The sequence below is a fragment of the Cynara cardunculus genome (genome assembly GCF_001531365.2).
Source record: "Cynara cardunculus var. scolymus isolate 2C chromosome LG 13, CcrdV1, whole genome shotgun sequence".
NCBI lineage: Eukaryota > Viridiplantae > Streptophyta > Magnoliopsida > Asterales > Asteraceae > Cynara > Cynara cardunculus.
This window is the reverse complement of record NC_037540.1, coordinates 5,262,954-5,284,960: the sequence shown is the minus strand read 5'-3', so window position 1 is coordinate 5,284,960 and position 22,007 is coordinate 5,262,954. Positions and strand designations below refer to the sequence as shown.

Below are 22,007 nucleotides of genomic sequence, written 5' to 3'. Positions count from 1 at the left end.
GAATATCATCTCTTTGCTTATATTAACACATCGTATGTTAGCATACTTTAGCATGGCAAAGGTAAAATCGAAATAAAATATATATATATAACATGACTTACCATGAAAATGTTACACGTTCACATAATCAACCTCGACATGCCCAGATGCAAAAAACCAAAAGACCAAAGTACCCCTCCTTTACAAAAACATACGATTGGTCTCCCTTGTATCAAAAGCAACGAGCAGTTGCGCATGGTTCATAAAATGCTGAATCCATATAACATGCTAATTGTCTACAATTGAACCAAATCTTGGTCCATGGCTACATTCCATTACAAAAACATCTAAAGATGCTGATCCAAACCAAAAAAAGGGTTTTCAACAGCATATAAAATATATGCTGCATACAGCTACAAAACCTTTGTCGCTTTACCATAAGCCTACAAAATCCCAAGCATTCTTCCCTGAATGAAGTTTTTATTTGCTCATATGCTATCCTGCATTTTTATAACATATATATATGAAATCAAGAGGAAAACCAACACAAAGATTTTGCGATGTTGCAATTTACATCCTCACTTCTACTGTACCCAACCGTAATGTATTTACATCATTTGCAGCTTCTTCTTCTTTCTTCTAGTTTGAGCAATCTGAGATTGGATCAACTTTGATTACTCGGGTGTTGTATGATCCACACGATCCACACTTGTGGTAAAGCCAGTGAAACGGAGCGCTTCCCTTTTTATCACAATCGTTACATAATATGTCCTGAGTAGCAATTTAAACTCGTTATCAGTCAACCACCACCACCACCAACATATAACAAGAATCCATCGAAGGAAACAAAATCTTTACCTGGCACCGGTTCCTATACTCTTCTGGGAGCTCCTCAGAAGCCATTAAAGCATCAAGCATGCCAAAATACACCTGCAACCCACAAAATTCATAAATCTAATTTCTATCTACTCACACTTCTGAAGGGGAAGTTACAAAAGAAGAAAATCTGGATACACACGCAGCCAATGCAAAGGTTTTGAAAAAATACAATTAAAAAATTCTTCACAAGAACAAAAATATGATTTGCTTGAATTTTCATAAACATGAAACGAAGGATCTCAGTTCTTACTAGAATTAATACTTCATACAAGTTGTATCTTTAATTCTTCTGGTTTCATGTCCTAGTCCCTTTTACTATTATTTGTCTCTAGATATTAATAATGTTCACATACTTTCCCCATCCTTCCGTCCAAGCATACAGAAATTCCCCCACTCCAGTTCAAAGGAGACAAATACACCAACGCAAAGTTCTAAACCGTGCTCAAGACTTGGCTTTTCCCCTAATAAGATATTTAACATATAGGACCATTTATATTGATCCCTAATAAGATTTAGAGTTTGTATCATGTGATCTCAAACAAAATCATCTTGACCCACATTTGTTTAAAACTTTTATGGAAGTCTGATCTTATAATCTAACTAGAGTCCTATGTCTTTCATTCGATGATGCTAAAGATGAACTAATTAATACTCTCTATTTACAAAGTTGTATGAAAGAGGAAAGAATTTTCTTACCGACATATCTCCCATAGATTTGCTGCATATTGGACAAATATAGTGCGTGCATGCATATGCCTGGCATAAGCAAAAAAGACGATAATTCAGCATAAGATGTTTCGAGTATGTGAGAATGAAGATGAAAGAATGTAAAGAGATGCACCTGGAAGCAAGCAGAGTGCATAAAATGACCACATGGAAGTGCTCTGACAGCTGCACTTGATGTAAACAAAAAATCACAGCATATAGGGCAGTTTGTTTCCAGGCCTTTTTCCCTACACTTGTGATCCACCAACTTTATCCCCAAACAGTAGTTGCATGTCATGCAATGGAAGAAGTCAACTCCCAGCCCCTTCCCGAGCCGACATAAATTGCAAAAAGGGCAATGATATACCGTCCTGGAAACATGGACAAAAATTTTGAGATAAGAGATGTGTGAAAATCTTGTTGCTATCAGTTACAAGCAAATTTTATTGTACTACAACAAGTTGGCCTAGCCATATAAGATCTTTTCTATCATCTATTATCCATCACGCATATCAGGCATTTATATTCAATAAGAAACAAAAACAACAAAAAGGAACCTGTTGGAGCAAGTCTCTTCTTTAGCTTGAACATTTACACTCAACGAGAACAAAAAACAACAAAAAGGAACCTTTTGGAGTAAATCACTACTTTTAACCTAGATGATCAACCAATAATTATTTATTTGTTTGTAAATTTTAAGTAAAGAAGGTGTCAATCGACTATCAACACAAATCAGAAGGGGCAACCAACAAAGTAGTTAAATTTCCATCAAGTTCACACCTCGAAAGAAGAACGTGGCACAGAAAAAGTGGTTGTATTAGCAAATGTAAGAGAATTAATAACTTAGAATTAAACTGATCTTTATATGGTCTTGAATTTTACTTGTATTCTGAGTTCAAATCTTTTACTTGTTAGTGATGAGGAGGGTTCATCATGGCAGGTATTCCATGACCAGTGGCCTACTTACAGGAATAACAGTAACAAAGTTTCTGCCTGAACTGGTTGTGGAGTATATGAAAAAGATATAAATATAATCTTAGGAAATTAAAGAAGTCCAAGCAAGGTCGAGAAATAAGACGCACTAAGTAGTGTAATTCTATATTTTAAAACAAAATCCTCAGTCAAATTTCAATCGGTTTTGCCCAATCAGTACCTCCCCTATTACCTTCCTCCTGGCATGATCGACATAGGCATACGAATAGATCAATTTAAATAACCTTCCATATTTTTTTCTAAGTAGTGACCTGCTAGTGCAACTGAAGTCTGTATTAGACCTTTGTGAATTTAAGCAGCATTATAATGGAACTTCCAACTCAATGTAAAGAAATTGGCAGAGAGGCAGATTAAGTTATCTTCATTTGATAAGTGAAAATGTTTATTACGGGATCTTACACGCCCAAACCACATGTTGCAGGGTTGGGTTATGGTGAGAAGGAGAGTTAAGGTGAGAAGCATAAGAAGGAACCTCCACCGTTCAATGCACATTAGGATGAGATGCACCGAGATGCACCGGACCAATCCCCGTAATCGCGATTCATGGGTGGGTTTGAGATTAAAGGTGATCAAGGGTCTAGATCCCTTCTTATGCTTCTCACCTTAACTCTCCTTCTCACACGATCCTTCGCCCATGTTGTATTCCTTCCTTGAGATGTTAGATTTCAAATCATGGGTGTAAATATTGATTGATCACGACATAGATATTTGTACTTACCTTCTAAACAGTTGTCACACAAATGTGGTAGCCTATACATATCAGCAAACTAACTAAAATCATATATACCTACAGACATGCACACCTACCCCCATTTTCATAGGAAGAATAGATACAACCCTAGGGCAGTCTAGGAGCAGAAAGTAGACATGTACCAGGTAAAGAGTTCAAGGATAGTTCAATCACCTTTCGTCATCAAAGAATTTGCAATAGCTACAATAGTATTTTGCCATTGAAAGTCCGTTGCAAGATGGCGTTGAGCAAATTGGTCCAACAGGCTGAATTTGCAGACAGTTCATACACATCATTTCTGTTGTAGCTTTCCTGATGATGAATCATTAAAAAGTAAATTAATTGAACTAAAATGTAAAAAATATAATCAATGAAAAAGGGTTACCTATCCATCGTGTGGTCACTGACGTTGTCATGGCAGAACCTGCATGTATATAGCTTCTGACAACAAGCAGCTCGAAGCTTGCAGTTGCGCTTATAATGCTCGCAACCAAACACTTGTTTCTCTGCGTCCCGAAATGAAGGCGAGCATCCAAGTAGTCCTTCACCATCTGATGTTTCGCCTTTTCTTCCTTGAGGTAACTTCTGCTGGGCTGCAATCCAGCGACTACAATGACCATTAGATAAATAAGTCAACAGGAACGCATCTTATTACAGAAAATGCGTCAAGCAAACAAATGAAAAACACCAAAAAATCAAGGAGAACTAGAATCAAGAGTAACAAAGATGAAACACACCTGGTCAGAAGGTTCTGAATGAGATATGCCTTCCTTCTGGGATCAAGAGTCGGATCCCTAGAAACTTTTCTTATCTCGGACTCGAGCTCATTTTGATTCATACGAAATATATCTTTCCACCCAGGCTTGAAGGTATAATCATTTGGATCCAAAGCTTCATGTACATCACTACCTAAAATATGAATTTCAATTTGAGAACAAGAAATATATTTAGATTTTGTCGTAGTGTGCACTTAAAGATATGCTATTGAAGTCAAAATGAAACGAAGTTGACTGCTACACAAAATCCAAGCAATAAAGAAACCTTGTGAAATGTTTTTCTCTGATGCTGATGCCTCTGAAGATGGAGAAGCTCCTTCCCACCATTCATTAAGCCACTCTGTGAACATTGTGTTTTTGGTTGCTTGCTTCCATGTGTCCATCATTCTGTTCTGTTCCTCCTGAGTAAGAACAGATGTTACCCATGGCAACATTGATTGTAGCACCTCTGCCCCTGTAGTACCAATTATTCGGCCAACAAGCTTATCCTGCTCCTCCACGGAAAAATGTCTATCAAACAGAGGCCAGAGTTCAAGTTCTTCTCGCAAAATATGCTGATCCAGGGTTACTCTGATGGATTTACACATGCCCTGAACCTTTGTGGCCAGCTCATTGTAATTTCTTAAAGTATCATTATAACTAGAAGAAACAGAATTGTTTTTGCTAGAACATCTATTAAGACTTGTTCGATTCAAACTGTCATGAAGTTCACAAAGTTCAAAAAGTGAAGTTGATATATCCTCAAACAGCTTTTCTTCCTGCTTGTGGTCTAAGGTATATGAGTGACTAACATTATGGAGAGTTTCTTTTGATTCTAATGCAGGAAACACAATGTCATCCTCTGCATTGCTGTGAGCTCTATATAAACCCCATAACAAACGAAATCTGCCATTAAACTGGTGGAGAAAACTCTCATTTGACTCGTTTAGCTTTCCAGATTCAACATCCAGGAACTCCAAATCTTTGCGAATTGCTTTATGAAATTTGAAGATGGTATCAATCGGCCGTCCAGTGCCCTCAACATCAATTAAGCTAATACCAGTTTCCCAGTTAAAAAGACTGGAACTAAAGGAAGGAGCAGAAGGGCCAAAAGATAAAGAGCGTAAAGATTTTGCAGATGCAAGAGAACTTGTTCCCAAATTGTTACTATTCATTCCTAGCCCAGGAACACAACAAGATTGTTTACTGCAAGGCACTTGAATGGTTAGAATTTCTGGAGTACCAAATCCATTGCTTTCTTTCTGTGAAACTGAGTTGGATCGTTTGCTTGGCCTTCTACTTTCATCAGTTTCATCAATCACTGTAGCATCCTGGGTTGTCAGCGGGTTGCAGGCACAGAAAGGTGGATCACAACTATCATTGCCTTCTAAAAATGCTTTTGCAGGACAACAACCCGTAGCACCAGAAGACAAACATATTTCCCTTGGGCGGCCTTTGCAAGCCCAACCGGAGAAGAGGGTAACAAGTGCAATGTCTGAAGCCGGGGCTACCAAAACACCATGAATTAATTAATAACAAAGAACATACCAGGGAGAAATCATAATTAAGAAGATAGACAAACCTGCCATGTGCATGTTATGAAGAAATGATTTTGCTTCCTCTTCGGTAAGTGATCCCACCAACCATGGTAAGACGCACTCGATTAATCTCAAAGGCATCACACACAAGCTTTGATATAGAAGCTCTCGCTGTCTTTTGGGACTAAAATGTTTGCGGGCAAGTGGGAGAACCTGCAAACGCAACTTACATGGTTAAGGGCCTTATGGTATAAGGAATTTCAATTGCATGTATCCTTTTTGGTGAAAGCATTCTTTGTTAACAATTCTGACGCCACTTTGTACTTGTACATAGAAGTAACATCTGGCCTATCAGAAACCAACAGCTTACCTGAAGTTCTTCATTTTTGAAATGCTTATCAATGATAGCCATTATATGATCAGCATGTGAGCACAACTTCGAACAAAATTCAGATGAAGATGAGTTTGCTCCATCATTTTCGATACTTTCAATCAGGCATCTAAACTTGCCAAATTCACTCTCTTCTTCTGCATGCTCCTGGGCAAAAGACAGTTCCGAATCTACAGCAGGGAATATAACTTTATCTTCTGCAATACTGCACCCAAGATGTGAAAAATAAGTATCGATGCAGATGCACCATAGAAGCCCAAGACACAACTTTAACTCTGGAGCTCTCTAACTTGGTGAAAGAATAATGATCAAGTTTGTCAGCTTACATGACAATGAAATACTATATTTGCCAAGTCCATAAAATTTATTATTAAGATTCCAACTTTTTCATTTAGAATATGGAAGAAAATATAAATGCTAAGATGGGTCTTTTATCAGATGAATAAAGAACAATCAAGTATCAAAAGAAAACAGCTGGAAATGAATGGAGAAAATAGGAAGCACTGCTTAGCCATTATACATAATTCTACAAAATGCACTGGTGATAAGATATACATCAAGTTAACAAAATAAAGGAGGTAACTTTAGAAATGATAACATGGGTAAAATTAAAGACAGGCTTGGATTGCAACAGAACATGATTTTGCATTGGAATAAATAATAGAAACATATTGCATGTTCAACACCTTCGAAAATGTAGCTAAACTTTCTGAAGCTACATTTGGTGGCTTTCATTCTCTAAGATAGCTTATATGGTATTCATGATTCAGTTTGGTGGTTATATCATATATGTTCTATGTTTGTAAAAATATATGTAAATCATAAAAATTTCCCAAGGGATACGATCCATTACCCAAGTAGTTTCAAAAAAGCTTGTTAACTCGAAAAAACGGGTAGAGCCGAAGTTCTATTCTCCTGCTACCGTATTGCTGCTTATTGGCACTTATCATTTGCCAGGAAGTTCTTACTAAGACAAATGCATCAGCACTCAAGTAGGCTACTCTTTTCCCTGACTACAATATTTGTTCCAGAAATGGCATGTGTGGGGGAAAGGATGTTACGTTACTATACCTGTGGAATATGCAAACTTCTGCAATAAATTGCAGCCTCTTATTAAATGCAGATATATCTGAAAAATCTCCAGATAATTGTATCCTTCTAGCTGCATCAGCTATATCAATTAATTCCTTCTTTATAGCCTTGTGCCAGTGCAATATTTCATCCACTGGACGATCAAGAGGTGAATCCATGGAATCACATATTGACCTCAGGAATGATTCTCGTTTTTTTGCTCTGGAAGATGAACATGCACAATGTCGTTCCTCACTCTGACAAATTAAAGAGCTAGCACCAGAATTTGGAGAACACTGATACTTGGCATCATCTTCAGAATTTTTGCGCTTCTTAAAAACATTGATACCGTCCATCCAGGTGAATATAATCTTAATTACGAAAAAGAACACTGTCAGACAGATGTGAGTAAACGAGTCTTTTCATAGGAGGTTCAGTGTCAAGGAAACCTCACCTGTTGAAGAAGCTTTTCTTCTGGAATTATTCTGCATAAGGAGCTACGCATCTCCTGACGCTCTTCAGAAGATATGGAGGCTGAAAGCCATGGAAGGAACTCTGCCATCATGTTCACAGGAATGCTACACAAAAATTGCCAAACTAACGAAGCTTGCTCCTCAAATGAAAACTTCTCAACAAGCAAGGGTAACACCTAAAGAATTAGAGGCAGCACACTTAACACTGATGAAAGATAAATAAGTAAGAAAAATACAATTTTCAGGTAGGTTTACTTAATACAAGGATCAATCTGAACATATCACTGTATTTCAGGAATTGCCCAAGAAAGTACAGTGGGTCCAAATAGAAAAAACACAAGTGATGCCACAGTTTTCTCTGCAAGCATTAATGTTCTAAACATCAGAACAAACTTATAAACAAAGCAGCTGCCGTACAGTTGCACATCACCACATCATAGATGCAAGTCGTTGACATGGAGTCACCCTGCTTAACTATAAGGTAAAGAACATCATGAATATATTAGCAGGCTATATGCACATGCCAAGTGCAGATGGCAAATGTTTTTAATTTGTGTAGGGAAACAAAGAATAGTCCATCTGATGTTAGTACTACCCTTCTTTCCATAGATATATCAACAAAAAAGACATGATATACAGAGTAACACTAATCCTTGGTTTTTTCGGACGTTTTCTAGGATCAGAAGGAACCGATCTTCCACTTATTTGATGGGCTGGTTAAGAGTCCTTCAAATATAGTTCATCCTGTTGATGGTATTTACTAATTCATCAAGCAATTCCTCAATTATTGGGATGGCCCAAGAACACACTCATTCTTCAGCCGTAGAGAGACTTTTGAATTTTTCTTTTTGAAACAGTCGAAATACATGCACCCTGTTAGCAGCAAATCCTGAACCCACAACCACTTGTTTCAGAGACCCCGTTAGTACATATAGGGCCAAAGGTTTGTCAAACTAACATTAATCTTGATCATAATCAATACATTAGCTCTTCCACATAACAGGAAAACAAGAACAAATAAAACATACTAAACACGAAAGGAGAATAACGTCAGGAAACTTAATTGCCACATATAACTTGCTCAGAATTATTTTATTTTTTTTATTAACCTGGATATCCAACCCGCTATGCGAGCCGATTAATCCCAGGATGACCACCTGCTTTGCAGATAGCCCGGAGTCACCGCATTCCGTGGCCACAAGGGGATTTTTATTCCTCCTTGGATTTAAACCTGGGACCTCCTGGTACTTTTGACCTTTGGAGCCAAACTCAAACCAATCAGGCACCACCCTTGTGGTTACTTGCTCAGAATTTGATATATAGATGCCCAGCCTTCATCAATAGAAACAAACCACAGGATATCTTCTACAATCATTTTACACCAGAATATCTCAGGTCTAAAAAATTTCTCACGCGTTTTTCGGACATTGGGGTGTTCATTGAAACAACCTCTCTACTCTTTGGAGGTGGGTCAGGTATGCGTACATCCCCACCCCTAGACCCACCTCCTTGTGGGATAGACAGGCCAGTTTCGTTTGGTTTAATTTGGTTTCGTTTATTTGACACCAGGATATGAGACTCTACATTTATTTAGTTTTACTAGGGTGGACCTATTTTTATGTCCAGGATGTTGTACCTAAAAGTAAGAGATATATTGCAACTTCAACATAAATGCTTTAATGAACTTGTAGTTACCATGCATCCAAGTCATATGTATGCACATTGCAGGTGTACACATTTTGATTCGCCACAATTATATAAATATATATGTGTGTGTGTGTCACCAGTCCACCGAGACTCTTAACATGACTTTCCGTTCGATAGTTATCAGAGATGTACATTGCTGGCAATAATCAAGCAAAGATCAAGGCATTATGCTGTTACAACAGAAGTGCTAGTAAAGAGCATTACCTGCTCCTCCTCTTTAGACATGTGCTGGCTAATTGATGTTTGAAGGGCTCCGGTGCAGGATGCCAATTCTCTCCTAAAGTTTTCTTCATTTTGCATATTTGAATCCAATAATGCAAACAGTTGATCAAAAATGACACTTTCTCCCTCATGTTCGAGAGAATAAGTTCGAGCCACATTCTTGACACGGATATCAAGAGCTGGAAAAATAACCTGCCAGTACAAAAGAAATAACCATGTCATAAACCCACAAATCTTAAGCAACATAGCACCATATTATTAGCATAGTAAAGTATCAACTACAATCACTCTTTCATTCCAAAGAGTGAAGTGAGGGAACCATTGCATGTAATCCTAGTCCCCATGTTCAAGAAGTTTTGTGGTCATAAACCAAATTTCGGAAGAGAACAATTTCAGAAGAGGTTAGGTATCAATCTTCATCTATGTAAAGCGTTCAAGCTCAAAATAAAGATTTAGCACTGCTCTAATCAGTAAGATGCATGGACTCCATGGAATCTTTCCACTTCTAGTGCAAGAAGAAGACATTTTGCCATACTAACATGGTAACTTTGCAGTAATATGAAAAGTTTAGTATCTTTCCACCGTGTAGAAAGTGTGCATCCATGCAACTCCCTTTAACCAACTGTCTTTTCCACAGACCCACTGGAGCAATTGTGTTAGACCATTTGAAATCAAGCCATAACAAACACAAAGTACTACATGAAAGTGCAATTCTACCCCTTCAAAAAGTGTAATGGCTATTTATAGAAGTTCCTTCAAGAAACCACCACTAAGCACGTGCAAGTGAACATGGTTCTTTAGGTAAAATATTATAAATAGACCCCTGTTATTTTGAGGTCATATCTAGTATTCAGAGATATTTTTAATTCATCATTTATCACCATTTCTGTACATTCAATGTACTCTACGGATTCTAAATTGTAACCAAGCGTCGCCTATTGGAAAGTTGCATGCCATTTTCCAAATAGAGATCAAAGAAGTAATTTGTGGTTAAAATGTAGTTATCACAGAAGGGCATTTTCAACGGGTTGGATCATGGATGTAAAATTACCAAACCCGATTTGCAGAAGATAAATCTTCTTGTAGTAAAAAAAAACCTATGCTTTAGATCATTTTTGCAATGTCTATAAGCAATCACTTTTCATATAATTAAAAGGGACTCAACTGGTTACTGATGCTTTATGGTGATTGATTACTTGCTAGATGCCAAATAAAGATCAAAACAATGAACTGAACACGGTCCTATTAAGTCCATCACTGCGTAACAGTATTTCTGGCAATAACAAACTACCAAACAAAAATAAAAGGAATACCGCAGTAGAGGTGAGCACATTTAGACAATATAGTGGCTTTAAATCTGAACAAGGAGCGACCATGTGTCAGACAAGTAAAGGTTGTACGTATATTCAGACAGTTCAGAAACCAACCATTTTAACTGTAAGTCACTCAGTTCCACAAGAAGGATTGTTTATTAAGAAGGCTTGTCAGTAGCAAGTGGATATGGCCTCCTACAGTAGCAATGATAAATTGAAGAAAGGCGTATCATAAAGCCCTCTGTCCAGAAACTTCTCTTTTTTTCTGTTTCCATTTATTTAAATTCAAGCCCTTAAATTTTTCCCTAAATTAGTGACTCAACAGAATATGACGATCCCATGCCAAGAATCCTTATAGTTCAAGTAATTGAAGTTTGATTCTCAGAGATCCCTTAAATTTGCTGTTGAAATTGAACATATTGTGTTATTAATCATATTCCCTTATTCTTACCTAGCTAGAATCACAACCAAGTTTTTAGGGATCAGTTGAAACCACTAACTTTTGCAAATCAATCGCTCCTGACATGACAGAGGCCTGCCCTACAAGTTAGTTTGCAAGATCACTAAATCACAGATCAATAGAACACCGCCAAGACGAATGAGGATTTGATATATTTTGGGTAGCACCACTATACAAGGACTGAGGGATAGATGAGTTGATATGTATTACAAACAAGCACAAATGCATTGAGAGAACATCATATATGATATTGACATGCTAAGTCCGGACAACCACTAACTAGACCTTGAAGATAAATTTCCATTTAACCTTCTAGTCAAATATATGTCGAGGCAATCAGTAACAAAGTAACACTTCTAGTTTTTCCTTTTTTTTTCCTCTGACACATGGCATAAGACAACAGGCCTGAGCCTTGGAGGCTTGGAGCAACCGTGAAGATTACTCCTTTGTGTTTTGGAAGGCATGGATTCCAATCATGGGAAAAGTGTCACAGAAAAGGAGATAAAAAAGTGGCGTCTAAAAGTTTCCCTCCTTAACAATCTGAAAGCCAAGTCGTCTTTGTGCAACAGGATTCCCTTTTCCATGTACGATAAAGCTTCATTAACCATATTGCCAAAGAAGCAAATGGACTCATTGATAAACAGCCCATGTACTAATAGCATTATGCAACATCATGATCATTTAGAGAATCCAGAAATAATTAACTTATGTATCTTAGTGGCATAAAGCAATTTCTAGACATCTAGCAGGAATTGGCAAACCAAGCATGCAATTTACAAATTTTCACATGAGTTTACAATTTGACGTAAAATGCTTCAAATGCCAAAAACATACCAAATTAAGCTGTGAATATTTTTTAGGGTCTCAATTTACATTGTTTTAGTGAAGAGCATCCACATCATGGAACCACATCATTGTTTCTTATATTCATCTCCAGAGTTCAAACTGTTTGTAGTTTGCAGAAGGACTGTCTTGCCAATTGCCATTAGTTTACAAAGGAAGAGTATCATTTATAAGAGGATTCTTATAGGAGGGAGTAAAATTAGTCAACCATAAATCCCCAGCAGAACCAAAGATGCATTTATACCACTAACAAAATGCCAAAAATCTGTACACATGTTAAAGTTGAAGACTTGAAGGACATGACCTAAAATCAAAGATATATGAACTAAGCTGATATTGCATTAAATATTAGCATGCAATAACAAGTAATAACTTGAATATGATAAATAGCAGCCACCTGGAGGTCAAAAGACAAAAAAGAATATATGGATCATTCTTCTTAATTGAAGAAACATAGATCAATTTATCTGCATAGAAGTTATAAGCTACTAAAAGTATTTACCACATGCAGAAATCATATGTAAAACGCGAAACCAACTCAAAAAAATATCTGCAATTAACAGAGTTATGGAAGTACCCTATGAAGCATCCATACTTGAGTTAGAGTGCCATATCAACACTGGGTGTGAATTCAGTATGGCCATATATGCTGTGGGTGCACACCCGTTTACTAAATAAAAAATAATAATAACTTGGATAAGATTTAGTTCAATCGGGTGCAGCACCAATCCAGCTCAAGCATGACTCATATCATATGGCTTGGCTGCGGATGAAATACCAGATGACTTTTTTAAAGGTTTTGGTTAATATGTTCTCGTTTTAAGTTCTATTTACAAGGCTTACAATGCTTTCAATTTTGAAGAGAAAGAAAATGCCTCAAATACTTGGACATCTTATACCATGGTTCTAAAAACATAAAACATTTACACTCAGCCTGCAAACGCTTAGGGTTTTGACATTCTGTTTTCTGCTTCTCTCACCTCTTCTTTAATTTCCCATTCCTACGTTCTCATTTTCCCTGCTTGTTGGATATGCTATATGCCTTCTCTTCTCTTCATTTCTCAATAATTTTTAGGCTTGTTAATTGTGTGTTTGTCGATTATGGTATTCCAATTGGCTTTGAGCAATTCTTTTAATGCATTATTGCATATCTGTTAAACAATCTGACGTAATTCTTGTTAAGTGATTATTTTGTTTTATTTAATATTTATGTGTGAACATATATGTGCCAAAACCAGCATGCACCTGTTCCCATGCTTCTAAGAAGTACCTATGTTCATAGCAAAAACATTAGTCAGACAATAGATCAATTAAAAGGTTAATTAAAGATTAGAAGTCCCCCTCCCGCTGAGTTCACCCCAATATCAACACGTATGGGTTAAACAAGCAAGAAACATCCCCTTGAACACATAAAAACAATGGCTGCAAGTTAATGAAAAGGAGAACAAAACTTAGCACCAAACAATATCACATACAACTCAACAAGCTGATGGGCAGGCAGTGCCATATGCTGGTGGTTCTTTCTTGATCAGTTAGCATATGTCAAGATTGGTGTGTTGATTGTTTGGTCTCTCTCTCTTTAAGTCTATATTCCATTTGTACTTCTCTTTTAGTAGTAGTCTAGTAGAAACACTTATTGCTTTTAAGAAAAAGATATAAGAACCAACTTATCTTGGCATTATGCTATTTATCTAAGGCTGCCCACAAGAACGGTCTTTTCATTTGTACTTCTCTTTTAGTAGTAGTCTAGTAGAAACACTTATTGCTTATAAGAAAAACATATAAGAACCAACTTATCTTGGCATTATGCTATTTATCTAAGACTGCCCACAAGAATGGTCTTTCTGGGTTTCATGTAATGCAAAACCTAATGTGAGCCAGGAACAGTTATAACCTCCATATGCCATTAATGCTCATTATGAACTTCCTAAGCTTGAACTTTTCTTTTTATATAACGATCATCACTCTTCCTACCCAGAAATATGATCAACACTAAATACGGCGTAACCATCTTAACTGACTTTCTCCCATATCATCTTTAATAGGGCTGCTTCAGAGTTTGATTCTTCATTTCAGAATTGATCTATTCTAGTCTTCCATGGTATTTTACCTAAAGCATCACCTCTTTGATTCGTTCATCCCCTATTTTTGTTTCTGAGCTGCCCAGAATCCGTGATAGGCACATAGGATTCCCTTAAACTCATGAGGGTGAACTGACACATAAAACTTCTCAGGCATTGACCAAGCCCATACAGATTTAATGCTGCCAAATATGTCCTGTTGTCCAATATCTCCCTCCTAGTTGATCCAGAATTGGGTGCATCATGAAGATTAACGAACCATTACGCACTGTTTGCAAGCATTAGCCCTAAGACTAGTGCAGCATCTCATTTCTTCTTCTCTTATTTTCTCATATCGTCACCACCATTCTATCTAGCACCAACTCCAGCCTATACTCCTCCAAATAGGCTATTAGTACCATCAGAAAGTAACATGCAACATATCTTGTACATTTCTACTCAGTCCATCAATCACAAATGCAAATATGCACAGATTGGCATCCCTCTTGTACAAACTAGTAAGTAACTGTTTCCTCTTTATTTCAAACTTTAGTTTGATTAAAAAAAACATCATAAATGCATCCTTTTTCATCATATACCTCATCTTGAACCTTCTTTTCGTTTTTTGGCTATCAACCACAAGTTATTTCTCAAATTCTCAAGTAAGATAGACGGTAGAGATGAGTAAATGGACCAGTATTTCAAACGAGGTCCATTAAAAGGGACATGAATTTTAAACGTACAAATAGAACGCCACAGATTTCATCTGAAAGACTGAAACATACCATCGTCTGGACATTATCAAACGCACACTCGGAGAAAGAAAAATAAAACTTATATGATATAAAATCCAATAAATTTATAGCGATTTGCTCTAAAAATAAACCAATTAAGACCATTTGTATACAGACCTCGTCTTCGGCATTGCAGTGGTGCTCGTAAATTGAGCGAAGAAAGTGATACCGCTTGAGCAACGGCTCAATTTCCACATGGCAATTAGTAGCAAAATCGATGGCGGAGCGGTGTAGGGCATCGAGCTCCGACCTTATGGCTTTATGAAAGAACAAGAAGATATGAATTGGCGAGGTATGTTTCTTGGAAGGTTTGTTATTACTAGACGGATCGATCTGGTTCACCGTCCCTCCTCCGGAAGCCGCCATCACGGCCACACCACCTCCTCCTACGTCACGATGTTGCAATCCAGTCAATGGCGTCGCCATTATATACAAGAAAAACTTCCACAAAAATTAAAATCAATTGAGATAATCCGATTCAGATTTTCACAAACCCTAGATGTTTCCAATATTATCAACAACAATCTTTCTCTCTCTACTTTCTCTCCGAGGGAGAGAAAAGTACGAACGTAAGGAAGATGGGTAAAATTTCGATGGATAAAGAGGGAACAATTTATGGTGTGCCACGTGGATAATGGACGGGTCATAAGTGGTAGGCCACGTGGACAATCGGGTATGAGTAGACCCGAGTGAGGTTTTGTGGGTGGGGAGGTGCATGGCACGTGCGAGGAGGAGTTGTGCCTGGGCCTGGGGTGTTTGGTTATCGAGTCGGCTTCCACCAATCACACGTTAACAGATTTATCGGATGAGGGATAAGATCGTAAAAAAGGAGTGGAGTCAAGTCGCTTGCCACACCTCTTTTTTACCCACTCTTCCTCCATTTCATCATTCTAATTTATCACTTGGATTTTAAAAAATAATATAAATTATTAATCATTTCAAAAAATAATATAAAATATTAATTTATGACAACTTTTATTTTAAGATTTTTGGTTTACTTATTTTAGTGACGGATCTAGAAATTTAGGGGTTGTTTACTATCCGTTTACTCGATAGGTGTTTATCAGACAATTTTTCTCATTGGACAATAATGACAAGACACAAGAATCTTACCTGATAAGAGCGATGATGAGAATAGAAAGTCTTACCTGATAAGTGAGAATGATGACTCTTACCCGGGTAAGCGCTTATCATATATATTGTTGCACAAGATACCATTTTGATATACTGCAATTTTACTTATAAAATAAATTATAATATTGACTCCTAACGGTAAGCGCTTACTGGATAAGCATTTAGGTAAACAGCCCCTTAGATGACTGGGTCCCTAAATATATAAAAGATCCTAACCCGAATAACTCATCCAAACGAAAATAGTTTCGGGTTATCCGATTTGCAAGTTAAACGGTTCGGTTAACAAAATAAGATGAGTTTCGCTTTTGGTTTTTTTTGTACCATATCGGTTAACCGAGTAACAAATTATACTATTAGTTAATTTATATAATTTTCTTCCAAATGAATTGATTGTCTTTTTTTTATCTAAGTATAGTATTTAATATATTGGTCAACATATATTTGTTTCATAATGTGTTTGTTTCATATGTATTCGGTTCACAACATAAAACTATTTTACATGTATTTTTTGTTTCGAAAACACACCAAAATGATTCACAATGTGATTTGTTAACAGCATACATGTAAAACAAATATATGTTAATCACTACATTAAATTCTAACCATAAATGAAAAAAAAAATCATATAAAATAATACATGATACGCTAGTTCTCAAATATTTCATTATTTAGATAATTCTCAAAACAAGGTTCTTAAATCTAGATGTATATGCAACAAAAATCTTGTTAGTGTTTGAAGTTAGGTACATACATCTAAGCGATTGAAATTTGGTAAATATGCTATACGAAAACCACTTATCGTGTAGGTATTTCTTAATTTTGTCATTTAGCAAGCATGGATAAAGCACTTTCCTTAAATACTATAAAGAGATTAAATACAATGAACAAAGGCGATATACATAAGATGTACAAAAGGGAGATGGTGAACGGAAGACGAAAACCACAAAACCGAAGGATGCACACAAATGTTACTGAAACCAACATAACATGCCATCGAAGAGTAGTAATAGTCAATAACGGGCATAATTTGGTTAAGACATCCATGATTAAAAAGAAAAGAACAGTAAGAAGGGAACCTATAGAATTGTGAATCACCAAAAATACCTAAAAGGGTAGAGTTTGTTATCATGCAAATGACGTTTTGTGTGAATAAATCAGATTAGGACACCAAATAGGTCGATGTCATAGACTCGATATAACTAATGCAAATATCTGGGGGAAAGAGAAGCAAATATATAGTACTATTTACGGAAGTTTGAGTTTCGTGTTAATGTATCCCCATATATAAAAAACATGTTTCAGTGTTCAATTACTGAAAATTACATTTAATATTCTTCTATTAATGTTCTCTGTTTTCTCTTTATCTGTTTTCTATTTTCTTCTTCCACATCACAGGTTCATTTATTAGTATGTTAAATCTTGGTTTTTAAACACGACCCCGAAATTTTGGGACCTAATTTTATTTGTGCTTAGGGTTGGATTTATATAACCCAACTTGTGAACACACCTCAAATAAGACCTATCTAATTTATTTTAAAATCAAAAGGAACTATTTAATTTCAAAATTTTCCTATAAAAAACGATGCTTTAATATTCTGTATGCTTTCTCGTTTTAAACATTTTTACTGTTTTTATTTGTAAGATTGTTGGTATAATACGAAATTTTATATTTTGTTTTGTTTATTACTCATTTCAGACTAGTACGACTGCAACATTTACAAAAAAATGGGACGGTGTTACACATCCCATCCAATGACAACTACCTAAAAATATTGTGTATTGTTGATAAATGAGTACAGTATTGTTAACTATAGAATCGTGTGAAGTAAACTTAAGTTAGATATAAATACGTTTGTTTCTTACACTGATATTTGAAAAATGAGTGATAATTATCGTAATACAAAATAAAAAATGAGTGATAATTATCGTAATACAAAATAAGAAATGATTGAGTGGCTGTCGAATTTGATAAGGTTTTCGTTGTAATGTTTTTCGTTAATATAAATTAAAAAATAATCAAGCAATTATTGAATATCCATCGAACACATTGAGTATTGTGTTGAGATAAATATGTAGTTTTTTTTATGTATGTGAAGTATTTGTTTAATTGAACGCAATTACTCATTATAAGCTATAAAAAACAACCAAGTAAATATCGAACGCTTGACATGTCAACAATTATGTTACCTCTTGTATTTATTTCCCCAAAATTTGACGTTATTTTTTTCTTGAAACGTCTGACATCCAAACTCGCATTTGATCACTGTTGTCCATAATCAAATACATATCGAACATTATCGAGTGAGTATTGAACCATGAAGAACCTCTATCGATCTCCTACTGAGCAACATCATTAGAAAACACTGACAAAAAACACCTGACTTTGGGTCCAAAAATACCACATAACATCAACCAAGGCCTTAGGGCCTTTTCAGTGTTTCACTACCATTAGATCGTATAGACGTTTTGTTACTTCAATTACATGTCATTCATCTTCAACGTTTTCCGTTCATTCATCCTCAAACATTAAGAATTAGAATGATATCAACAATCTCATTCATCCTCAAACATTAAGGGATGGGGAAAACAAGGTTTTTAGGGAAGAGGGTATTTTGGGAATAATTTGGAAGAAAAAAATATTAAGCATAATTTTTCAATATTTAATTATTAGGATATATATGTTTTTTTGTTAACCTGGATATTCAACCCGTTATGCGAGCCAACTAATTTCAGGGCGATCACATGCTTTGCATATAGCCCGAAGTCACCATATTTGAACCTCTGTGGTCACAAGAGAATTTTTATTCCTCCTTGAATTTGAACATGAGACCTCTTGATACTTTTGACCTTTGGAGTCAAATTCAAATCAATCAGACACCACTCTTGTGGTTTATTAGGACACATTTGTAACCTATGAGAATGTATTATGCATACAAACTCAAATTATCCATCATTCATCTATTTTTTTCTACTTTTTCCTATTATAACATATATTACGAGTTTTCAAATACTTACATATAATTATTTGTGTATGATGTTAAACGACTAAGGATTTGTTTATTAAGGTGGTGTTTGTTTTTTAAAAAAAACTCTTATTTTACCACTTATGTCTGATTCGGTCAGACATAAGGCAATTCAGACTGTTTGTTTTTCTTTTTATTTCAGAGCCACTTATCACTTATTTTTCTCTAAAAAATTAAATGATAACCTAGCTACTTATTTTTCTCTTAATCCTGAAGACTATCCAGAGAACCGAATTCTACTTCATCATTCGATCGACTTCACCCTCCTTACTGTCTCAACCGACCGACTTCACCCTCCATCGCCTCTGGTGGCTTCAAATCGACCCAAATCATATCCAAATCAATAGGGTTTTCTTCTCTGTGGGTTTTTGCCACTGTGTGTTTTCGTTCCTGTGCAAACCAGTAGTTGTGCACCTTTATCCTTGTGAATCAAGGTATTTTCATCCCTGTAGTTTTCGTCACTGAATTTTTCATCATGATGGAGATTTGCTTCGATTTTAGAGGTGGTTTTAGGCGTTGGATTTTAGAGGAGTGGTGGTGGACGGTGGTTGATGGTGGTGGGATGAGGGTGGAGATTGAGGATGGAAGACTTGATCCGGAGGAGAAGGAAGAATTAAAGCAATCTTGGGAATATAAACAGAAGTGAAATCAGAAATTATACATATTCATATGTTTTGTTGGTTACAAAAGCAAACTATTGATTCAGATTTCAGAAGTTTGTCAGTTTACAAAAACAAACAATCTCACTGATTCAGATTTCAGACTTCAGCACCACCTCTTAAAAATTAGAAATGAAATCAGACTTCAGACTTCAACACCTCTTAAAAAACAAACGCCACCTAAATGTTTATTGACAAGTGTTTATCTGTAAGAGCGTCACTTTCACTTACCTTGTCGAATAACATTTCCAGCTATCAAAATGATTGTTGGTAAGTAACTTTACCTGGTCTTTATTAAATAAAAATCTTATTTTTCACTTATTGGTAAGAATCTCAGTATTTGTTATGTTTTTTATTGAATACGATTTTAAGTTATTATCATATATATTTAAAAAATAAGTGACACTCAGTAAATATTTACCCGATAAACATTTGTGAAATTAATTATGAGAATGATAAATTTCATTCAACACCATCAGGGCATCAAGTCAAAAACAACTTGATATATTTTGTCGGTATTTAATTATTCTTATAATAAATTTAAAAATATCTAAATAGGAAAAAGGTGATGTGGTTCCATTGAGTCAATTCAATTTGACCACCAGATTTGATCGATGACTTGTTTTTGCCCAAATATAATTTATTACAGAATATTAAAAATCAGTTAATAAAAAATTAAAATTAATTGTATTTAATTATAATGATATATTAATATAATAATTATGAAAATAAACAAAATTAATGGTATGGGGACCACTCAAAGTGCAGTTCTTTACCTTAAAAGGGTAAAGCGGGGAAACGAGATTATAGGAAAAGCAAAAGGTATTATGCTTGAGAGGGGGGTATAAATGTAATTTGAAAGGGAAAAGTCCAAGGAGGATTGGGAGCACGGAAGGAACACGTGGAAAGTATAAGCAGGGTGTGCCAATTAGGAGGTGGCATGTGACGCATCCGTGCCCCCGCTCCGTCACTTTAGGATCATTGTTGCGGACCCCACCCGCCAGTTTAGGTGGTCATCACCGCCGATTCATTCACGCCAATTTGCATTATATTCTTCACCGCTCACACCTTCTTAAATACGTTGTCGGAGTGAGAATATATTATTACATGTTCGTCCCTCGTGTATCGTTAAATGAAATAATTATATCTGAAGCATCGTGTGAGAAAAGAGGTTATGGTACGAAATGTCAAGAAACGATCTTAACTTTTAATCACTTTTAATCCATGTTTATCCATGAATTGCGCTTTAAAATAAAATTGATCTGGTGCATCCTGGTATACCTCATTAGTATTAACATTTAATTATGATAAATCTAAGGAATGAAGATTTGTTCTTATACTTCTCAACATAACTTTCATTTTTACCAGAATCCAACCAAGTAATTATATATATATATATATATATATATTTTATAATGTTTTGGGTCTTTGTTTTTATAATCTGAACGAGGATGATCCATAACGTTGTGAAATGTAAATTATAGGGACATTTTTCGTAATTATTTTATTTTACAGGTGTAAAATGCGATTTCGAGTAAATCACAAGGACCAAAAATGTAGTTCACTCTAAAAATAGATAAACACCAATTGAATGAATTGCATTTGTCTCTTCCTCGTTTTAATCCTTCCCTTCTTATTGTGAATTTTGGTGCGTGCTATTATAGTTTTATTAGCTTTATGTTAAAGCAGTATCATTGTTTTATACTGAACAACTTGTCATGTTTTGTTTCTTTAATATGGTATTTGAATACCAACATAGTACTGAACAATATGAACTTCACTGAAATGAGTAACACATGTCATTTGATCACATACTTAAAACTTGTTAATCATGCCAAAAATTGCACATTGCAAAATAAAATATAAACACCTGAGATCTCAAAATTGAATCGGAACGGTGTGGGGTCAAATGGCTCGACTTAATCAGTCAAGTACAACTATTACGACATGTACTCGAGCGTACTAGATTAAATTGATTGAGCTGAGTTAGATAGGTACCATCGCAGTACATGTATTACATTTGTGCCTTTTTGTATTACCCCATCTAATACCACCCGCTTTATGATATACAGGGCCGACCCTGGCCACGTGCAGCCCGTGTGGCCGCACAGGGCATCAAAGCCTAAAGGGGAATCAAGTTGTCATTTATTACTAGTTTTGGGTTTAATAATTTGAGAATTGGACAACTGAGTTTTAACTATAAAAACATGTCCAAGGCCTAGTAGTGATAAATACTGAATGCACATCGTTGGAAAAAGTTGGAAAATTGGAAAAGTTT

At 35.8% G+C, this 22,007-nt stretch overlaps 1 protein-coding gene across 3 annotated transcripts; it reads right to left on the bottom strand.

Annotated features, from left to right (window-relative positions):
• Positions 1-211: 211 nt before the first annotated feature.
• Positions 212-15,471, bottom strand: LOC112524417 (zinc finger protein BRUTUS). 3 transcript variants are annotated; one of them, XM_025134216.1, is made up of 15 exons: positions 15,408-15,471; positions 15,031-15,299; positions 9,426-9,635; positions 7,496-7,690; positions 7,042-7,412; positions 5,950-6,175; positions 5,624-5,792; positions 4,328-5,548; positions 4,024-4,195; positions 3,672-3,893; positions 3,461-3,598; positions 1,700-1,934; positions 1,555-1,614; positions 838-909; positions 212-750 (listed from the first exon to the last, which is right to left on the bottom strand). In XM_025134216.1, the coding sequence occupies exons 2-15, from the start codon at positions 15,277-15,279 to the stop codon at positions 619-621; spliced, it is 3,672 nt and encodes a 1,223-aa protein (XP_024989984.1). In that variant the 5' UTR covers positions 15,280-15,299; positions 15,408-15,471; the 3' UTR covers positions 212-618. The 3 variants fall into 3 exon arrangements, with proteins under 3 accessions (XP_024989984.1, XP_024989983.1, XP_024989982.1); XM_025134215.1 differs by having other exon boundaries at positions 4,328-5,536; positions 15,031-15,452; XM_025134214.1 differs by having other exon boundaries at positions 15,031-15,451.
• Between the last annotated feature and the right edge of the window lie 6,536 nt (positions 15,472-22,007).